The following is an 8567-nucleotide window of genomic DNA, read 5'->3' as shown; positions in this document are numbered from 1 at the left end:
TGCTGGCTGGCAGATGTTACCGAGAGGGTTCCTGTTGTCTGCTCCACCACCTGTGGTTCCCACGTTTATTTAATTAAAAAACGACCAAAAAAAAAGGAAGTAATTTGATATGCATCCTCTCAAGGAAAAGGAGTCTTTCCAGGAAGGAACGGGCCAGGCGTGGTCTGGGGAGGGACAGCTGGCCCTGCGGCTAATTTGCTCCCATAAATCGCAAGCTGTTGCAAATCCTCAGCGTAGCAAGTGCTGGCTCTGTGTGTCAGCCAAGTGTCTGTCTTGAAACTGCTACGAGCAGGTGGAAGAGAAAGAGCAGAGTCTGCAGTTTTAGGCTGAGCGTCCCTAGTGCCTTTTGCAGAATCGAGTATTTTGATGAAGAACTAAGCCGTGATCCTCTAGCTGGCTGCGTGCAGAGCTCCGTGCAGCTGCTCTGGCCAAGCAGGGCAGGCTCCTGCTGCAGCAGCAGCTCTTGCTGCAGAACGAGGGATTTTCTCGTTAAAGCGCGGTCGCAGCCAGGACCCCATCCCGTCTCCTTGCAAACGGCTGCCAACAAACTGCACGCTGCGGTTCGAGTCTCTGCTCATGGCCAAGAGCAGTTCACTGCTTTCGGACCGCGGCTGCCTTTACCCTCCCCATCCTGCCAGACACACAACCCCTGGGAGAGGAGCGCAAGCCCCAACTGGTCGTTGCGATGGGACTGAGAAGCACCTGTGCGGCGATACAGGTTCTTGGTTATTTTCCTCGTTTCCAGAAACGCTCTCTCCTCACCCCGGAGTTTTGTCCCCAGTGTGGGGCATAGGATATGTGCGGACTGGAGTCCTGGCAGGCTGGCAGTGCCTGACCCTCCCCGTTGCAGCTGGGGCCGGGACCATCGACCGCTTGGCCACGCTCACCCTGCCCTGAAGGCTGAACCCTGCGGCCTCCTGTGAGCCTGGGCTGGGTGAGCGGGGCGCAGGCTGGAGCCCAGCGCCGGGCATGCAGGGACCGAGCGGGGAAGGGGACATGTTGGGCTCAAGAGCTGGGCTTAGACAGCAGGAGAGAGAGAGAGAGAGCAGCAGAAAATAGCGACTTGTAGGAGGTCAGGAGTAAGGCAGCGGGACAGAGACCCTAGTTTCAGAGGCAAAGGGGTGGAAGGAGATAAGTGTCCAGGTTAAGTTTCTCTGCAGGAGATGCTATCCTTCATCAGCGGCAGAGAGGCTCTGGTGTCTGCTGTGGATTAGGGCGGGTATCTGGGAGTGTGTGAGACCTCCCCAGCATCAACCTATGAAAGACAGACAAACAGCTCTCTAGCTGCAGCGTTGTCGTGTTTTCCCTGCTATTTAATCATTAACCCAGACCCACTGCTTTGCTCTGTGCTAGCCCTTGAATTCCGTGTACCCGTCTGTTTGCTGAGCTGAGTTTCTTGCACACTGAAGCGGGATGCTCTACAGTCACACAGCGATAGGCGGGATCTGCTCTGCATCCATTGCTGCTTTGGGGGAGAATCTTCATCTTCTACACAGTATAGCTGAGTGACCCCGTGGTCTTGAGGGTCACACTTTAAATGATACATTTTAGGAAAGGCCAAACACCCACCTTGTTATGAATCTGGGCTTTGGTGCCCTGTGTTCCTGGTCCTGTCGCAGCACGATGTGCAACCGCAGCTGTAGCTATGTGGTCTGCCTGGCCTAGCACCCATCCAAATGAAGCCCTTGCGCAGCTGTGACTAACACACATCTGGCAAGGAGAGCATCGCGTGGCTGTGCTAAATCCCCACAGGATCGTGAGTGGGTGATGCCATTTACGTGCCACTTTCTGTCTGGCAAGGTCTGAGTTTGCTCCCCAGCTCTTCCATGTCACTGTTGAGCTGGAGCACCAATATCAGTTTTCATCCTCTCCTATTTGATTTGGGGGCTCCAGCACTCTCCTGGAAATTTCATCCGATATCTTAATTTCACGATCATTTCGGTTCGTTCAGCCTGTGCTCTCGTCTAACAACCACTTGCCATTTCGAAGAGCAAATCTCTCAGGCACGCCAAGATCCTCCGAGGCTGACAGTGATTCTGCAGGGCAAATGCGTCAAACAGAGGGGTGCCTTGCTGGGGACTCCTGCAAGGTGTTGGAAAGAGGATGGATGCCCAAGAATTCAACCTTATAAAGACTGCACGTACCAGGGGCTGAAACATCGGTGGTGTTAGGGTTAAGACGGTCTGTTTGCCCTGACATTGGTGCAGGTGGGTGGGAGGGAGAGACGGGAATGAGAACGCATCACATATTGTGATTTTTTTGTAAGAAAGGACAGACTGACACAGCTGGTCATCTCTGCCATGGCACAGAATTGGAGAAAAGGGCTTCCTTTCAGTCCAAAGTTTAATACTGAGCTTTCCCTGAATGGTGGGCCATGAAGGCTTATCCCCCTCCTAGATGGTCTCTCATAGCTGACTCCCCGCTCAGCATCCTCTTTTCTGAGACTGCTGCTTTTGATAATTCAGGAGAGAGTTGGAGAGGTATCGGCCCATCCAAAGGGACATTTATTCCACCTGTAGATACGTGTAAGGCAAACCAAGGGAATCACTGTCCTGGGGTTGCATCTTTTTCTCTTTTGCAGTGGCTTGGTGGATTTGAGACGGCTGAAGTCTGGTCATGTGAACTCAACATGGAGCATCCCAGCTCCACAGTCACTCCTAGGAACCCAGGTGTAGATTACTGACAAGAACGATGATGCAGAAACACGGCTGAATTCAGTGGGAGTCAGGGGCCAAAACTCTGTTGAGGACCTGAGTTTACCTTTCTCAAGCCAGCCATCCTGGCTTAACGGCTTCTTTGGAAAACATGATCTTTGCCATGAAGCCCACATATACTTAAGGGCACTGGAGGATAAGTATAATGGACAACAATATCATTTTGAGCCTAAAATCATTACTGAAGTCCCGTATCAGAGCAGCGTAGTGTACAGCATGTTGCAATAAAGCAAGCAAGGGCTTAAATGTACCACGTTTCTTGTGCCAATGGATGAAATGAGTGCACAAAGGAAACATGATTCTTTAGTGTATGCAAATTTATTCAATTCTGCAATTATTTATTTACAACTAATGACTGATACCAACAGATGAGGTAAAAATATGAGGTATTGATATGAGTATAACATTTAAAAATGCAATTATCATACTGTATTCTCAATGGCAATGTAACAATACAAAATACTGTGGTAGCTGAATGGTAGAGGTGGCATAATGTGCATTTTTAACGAAATGTTATTTCATAGATACATGGCTTAAAGACACCAGAAGCACATGACAGAGCTCCTGCAAGGGTAGGAGGACAACCCTACCTTGCTAACAGCGGTGGGTGGCACAGGGCCCCTTCCAGCTGAGCGATGACTTCTCAGACAGGATAAAACCACTGTCCAGGTTTTCCCTTCATTTCCTTAAGAAATGATTTACTGTCAGACAATTGCCATTCCCAGGGCCAGAAATTCTGTGCCCGTTAATACTGAGGCACTGTTTTGCTTATTTATGCAAACAGACATAGCAGAAGTGCTCTTATTGCTTGTGTTTTGGAAAGCAGCCGGCATGAAACCTGCTGTCGTGGCTACACGGGTTTGGGGAGGAGGTGCCGCGTTCTGGGATGGCCGTCCTGCTGGAACCAGGGGACCGGCCTTGCCCCACCAGCTCGTCAGCCACCGGGAAGGCTGGACCCTGGAGCTGGCTGGGGACTGCCCCATCTCAACATGGCCATGGGACGGTGTGAGCGCTCGCTCCCCTGTCTTTAAGACTTAAAACCACCAATAGTTGCACGTTGCAACTACTGTTGGCCATAAACTTAAGGCAGGAGCTCATGGGCAGCCAACCTCCTTCATCCTATGAGTTGCACAATAAAACGTGGGTGAGACAGCTCACGGACAGTGACTTTTTGGGGGTCCTGTTGCTCCATGTGGACATGGCCCTGAGTCACCCTGCCCCTGTCCATCCCGAGCTCCCACCTTTCTTGGATTGCAGAGCTGTCCCCCACCAGCACAGCCCTTACGCTTGTGCACGACGGCACATGGGACCATCTAGCAGCTATCAAGGACCACACGTGGTCCACCTCACAGCCCCCATACCCGGGGCAGAGTCAAAGCACCGGCTTTGAACGAGACTTCCCCGTTTACTGAATTGGGGCACAAAACTGTAGCTTTCTGTAGGAAATATATCCCGCTTAATTGACCTCATACTAAATCTTGGTGAATTTTGTTGGAAGGACTGAGCTAAAACACTGACTATGAATGACTCAGCCGGTTTATGCAGCAATAAATAAAGTCAAAGTGAACAAATGCGATTAATGAAGACCAGTATTAACAGGCTTGTACATTCTTATTGAATCATAGATGTAATATCATTTTTGGTCTTAGGTTAGTTAAAAACAAACCAGAACCCTGCCTCAAAGGTAACATTGACAAATTATTATTATTACTTTTAAAGCATTCTTCCATTAGCAAAATAATAGGTCCCTGAACATGAAATTATATAATAGGCTTAAATGGCTCCTACTCCTCATAGTCAGGGGCTAATCCTGCTCCCACCAATGCCTACAGAGGCAGGATCATGCAGATCAGTGCAATATAATACAAAAATGCTTGCTGTTACTATAAAAGCAATCTTTCCAAGCATAGTCTGCATTTAGTCTTTTAAATCTCCAAGATGTGTTTAAAAGCTTTAAAAAGTTTAGTTGTCTGTATAGTAGAATATTAAAAGGCATGGTAGTCATCTGCACGTCTTCGTGACCACTGGATGTGGAAAATCTGCTTTGGAATTTCTTAACCATTAGCCATCTCTATGGGAGAAGGAAAGAACAACACAGAAACGCTTACTCAGAACCTAGACAAAACGTTAAAAAAAAATCATTTACAGCTTCATCCCTTACCAGTCTGATTTCAGACACCTCAGTACACACAGCCTTATCTTGTACTCTCCAACAATGAGCAGTTACTTTGAACGCTGCACACAGGGAGGTTCTCTACACCATTACTTAAGGCAATAGGTAAGTTTTCACCACCACCTTGTACTAACATTCACAATTCTGATATAAATGGCCTTCAAAATGTCTGTCTCCGTTACGTTTCCATGTATTTTATTTGGCGAAACTGATCCGCTCCTCATTATTTTTAAATGTACAGTAACCTCCTTCTTCCTTGATTCTTTTAATTCTTCCTACATCTATTTCTAGGTACCTTCTCACAGCATACACGAACACGAAACATATTTGAGAAGAGGCGTTTCTGTTATCATACGGATGATGCCCGGTAGCCCTGTGATAATAGCAAACACAGCTCATGTAGCAGTGACACGCTAAGAAACAAGTGCCAGGTTCACTTAAGGTCCAACTGATGCAAGTGATTTGCACTGAGTTATATACAAAATAATTAATTTATACATATACATATATATAGATAGATATAATATAAATATATACATACTGTACATAATTTATTTACAATTAAAATATGCTTCTTAGAAGCCTTTAAATACCAGAGTTATGTAACACACAAGTAATGGCAATAGTCTGCTTTTAGAGTAATAATGATAAAAGCTCTCTGAAGAAATGTTTACTTCAATAATTGAAATTAATACGGAAGGGATGTGGCAAGGGGAGGTGAAGTCTCCAGAGTGAAAGAACTTTCCTATAAAATTCCTGTTTCAGCTTTGTACAGACCCAGGTCTGGTCAGATTTCTGCAGCTTAAATAAGATCTTTGCTTTCAGTACTCCTGCTCCCTGCCAGACCCCAATTTACGCTCACACGCTCCCAGGAACACTTCCTCAGATTTTTGTTTCTGGTCCCTCGGCAATCAGAGGCTGAAACGAGTTTCTGATCCTGGCAACTTCTGCTGCACACAGATGTCCAAAGCCTTTGTTGTACCACTCTGGGGAATGTCCTCTGAAGAAATGGAAAGAGAATTATTGAGAAACTCAAATACTCAAGAAATATGCCCCGCAGGAATGGGCTTGCCGTGCTTCTTACTCCCTGCTGCCCACGGTGGTGGTGGGGACTTCAAATGCTTGTCGTTGTAAGCGTACTCTGAAGTCCTCCCGTGCAGGAATCAAATAAGCACATTTTATTTCTGTGGTCACATCATAACAGCGGTAGACGCTGAGTGGAGAAATGAGCTTGGTGGATACAAAAGACTGCAGGAAGACTCCAAAGCAGCACAGCTCCATTGACCATGTCCTCTGTTCCCAACACCTCCCCTCCCTGAGCTGGAGGTTTTTGCCCTGCTGAATGGACATCTGCTTTTTGCAGGTGGGATGGGATACTTACTTTAGGTCAATTCTGCAGATGTGGGTCAGCCTGGCTTTCCCTGAGCCACATGGCTCTATCAAGTACTGGGAGTCCATCACGATGGCTCGCACAGCTCCCATAAGAGGAGCCTCTTCGTGCTCCACAGAGATGGCAACCAGCATGCACATCCCCTTGGGCAAATCCGTCCTCCATGTCCTGCGGCAACACATTCAAGATAGAATCAATTTAGTAACGAAACTTTTGGGCACACGAGTAAGAACAAGAATTAAAGTTACAGTTTGCTTGTCTGCTTGTCTTTGTTGTTGCCTGCAATGCCACTGGACTGTCCTAGGAGTCCTTGGAGGAGTTTCATATTGCCCAGTTGGGAGTCTCACCATGGTGTGGAATGGCCATCCATCTACATTGCTGCAGGCTCCAGGCGGAGAAGTTTTGCTTCTCCACGTGAGCGTGCTGTAACCGTTACGTATTACAGGGCACGATCCAGCCTTTTGCAGGCAGGCAGAAGTTTTGCAAAGGAGATAAAGTGAGCATCAGCCATTCAGCAAAGGCTGAAATGTTGCATGGCACCCATGCAGACTTACAGAACAATAAATACAGTCTAGCGCAGCAGAAATCCTCACTACTACCCACACTGAGGTCTGAACCTCCCAGAACATTTCAAGTGCATCTCAATGAAAAACAAAATGTCCTTTCCTTTTTTTCCCTCTCCTGAGCTTCTAGCCTCTCTTACATGCTGCAGAAGTTTTCCACCAAGTTCAGGAGACCTCGACTTTAACACTTAACATTTTTTTTCTTGTTCTGCAAGCATTCTCCACATATTCTGGTGTCTCACATCTTCCTCGTCTGCCTTGCATTAGGCTACGTCTATGCTCTTTCCTAGGCTGTGGGAAGAAATGAGAAGTTCCCACTTGCTGGGTAATGTGCATCACCCTGCCATGGACTCTGAGAGAGGGATTGAGCAACCTTGGGAAGTATCATGTTTTAGCAGGTAACCTGCTTTCGAGGACTGTTGAAGTTTGGACTTCAGCAGATAATTTTAACATTCTGCCTTTTTCTTTTATGAAATTGAGCTGTTATTCAAGACACTGCAGGAAGATACTGACTTCAGAAGGTTTTGCATGTGTCTGTGCATTAATAAAAATGATGAGCTATCTTGGCAGATGAAACACCTGGAAAGTAGGAAATCACACCTCAGATCTACTGTGAAATGCTGAACCATCTATTGTGGATGCCTGCACAGTGCTTAGATGTGACCGTATCATTTTGGTAATTACATGGCACTTACTCGGGCTGTTTGTGAAGTGGAAAACTATGTATTCCAGAGATTGCAGAAGACTTATGATTCTTATTCCCAGTTACACAATTCAGGCCAGTTTCCATACTTCTCTAAATATCTTACAGTAGTAAAACCAGGCATGGCATCTAACTCACAGAGCTGCTGTGATACTTAACGAACATTAAACATTTGAGGAATCTTTAATGAAAAGCAATGCCTGTGCAGGGCAGTGCAGAGCTGCATCAGATCCCAGGCACACGAAACATCACCCCTATCCTCTTACCATTAGAGTCTTCTCAAGGGAGCCTCATCCCCTTGTTGTGACTGTCAAATTGGAAAAAAAAAAAACCTAAACCAAAGCAAAACCCAACAACTAAGTTTATCCTTTCACAGCCAAAAGTTTGATTGGGAAGGAGAAAATTGCTGTCTGTTAAAATATATTTATTAATGTCCCCAGAGGTGAATTATAATTTCACTGTTCCCTTCCCACAAATCATAAGGTATCAAATTGACTGCGATATCACTGGCTAACCTTGCTCTAGACTTAATGATATAAATCAAGGGAGACAAACAACAGAGTCTGACAGATCTGCCTGACGGCTGTTTTCAGCCCTTAAAAACCCACCAGGATTCAGTTTTATGATATATATTTCAGTCCTTGGGGGTCATTCTGCCTGGGTTAGTGAAAAGAATGAGAACTCAATGGCAAGATTTTTCTTTAACTGATGTGACAGCACAGCAGGTCTTTAAAGAACATAAACCACCATAAAACCTAACGGTGAACTAAGTGGCAAATAAGAGGTCAGAATCACGGTCATTAAAACCTCCCCGTCGCTCCCAGACCATCTTCTTGGTGCTACGTGGAAGGCCAAATTTATCACTGGTTTAAGTCAATAATATAAGAAAATTAATAATAATTATGAAATTAATGATAAAATAATGAGTTTAGCCCAGTATACTGTGGGAAGGCACAGGAAATAGAGTAATGGGAGGACTGGTGTTTTAATGTTATAAAGAATTTACAGAAAACTTTTTTTAAAT

At 46.0% G+C, this 8567-nt stretch overlaps 1 protein-coding gene across 1 annotated transcript in view; it reads right to left on the bottom strand.

Annotated features, from left to right (window-relative positions):
- Positions 1 to 5769: 5769 nt before the first annotated feature.
- The window catches only part of STARD13 (StAR-related lipid transfer (START) domain containing 13), a 41232-nt gene continuing 38434 nt past the window's right edge, over positions 5770 to 8567 (bottom strand). Inside the window, exons 13-14 of the mRNA XM_009699006.1 lie at positions 6269 to 6445; positions 5770 to 5887 (exon numbers count right to left, since the gene is read on the bottom strand). Of these exons, the coding sequence (XP_009697308.1) occupies positions 5770 to 5887; positions 6269 to 6445 (295 nt within the window). The remainder of the gene's footprint in view (positions 5888 to 6268; positions 6446 to 8567) is intronic.

Source organism: Cariama cristata, unplaced genomic scaffold (genome assembly GCF_000690535.1).
Source record: "Cariama cristata isolate BGI_N322 unplaced genomic scaffold, ASM69053v1 scaffold5914, whole genome shotgun sequence".
NCBI classification, from domain to species: domain Eukaryota; kingdom Metazoa; phylum Chordata; class Aves; order Cariamiformes; family Cariamidae; genus Cariama; species Cariama cristata.
Note: the sequence above shows the minus strand (reverse complement) of the source record. Positions and strands in the feature narration are given on the sequence as shown.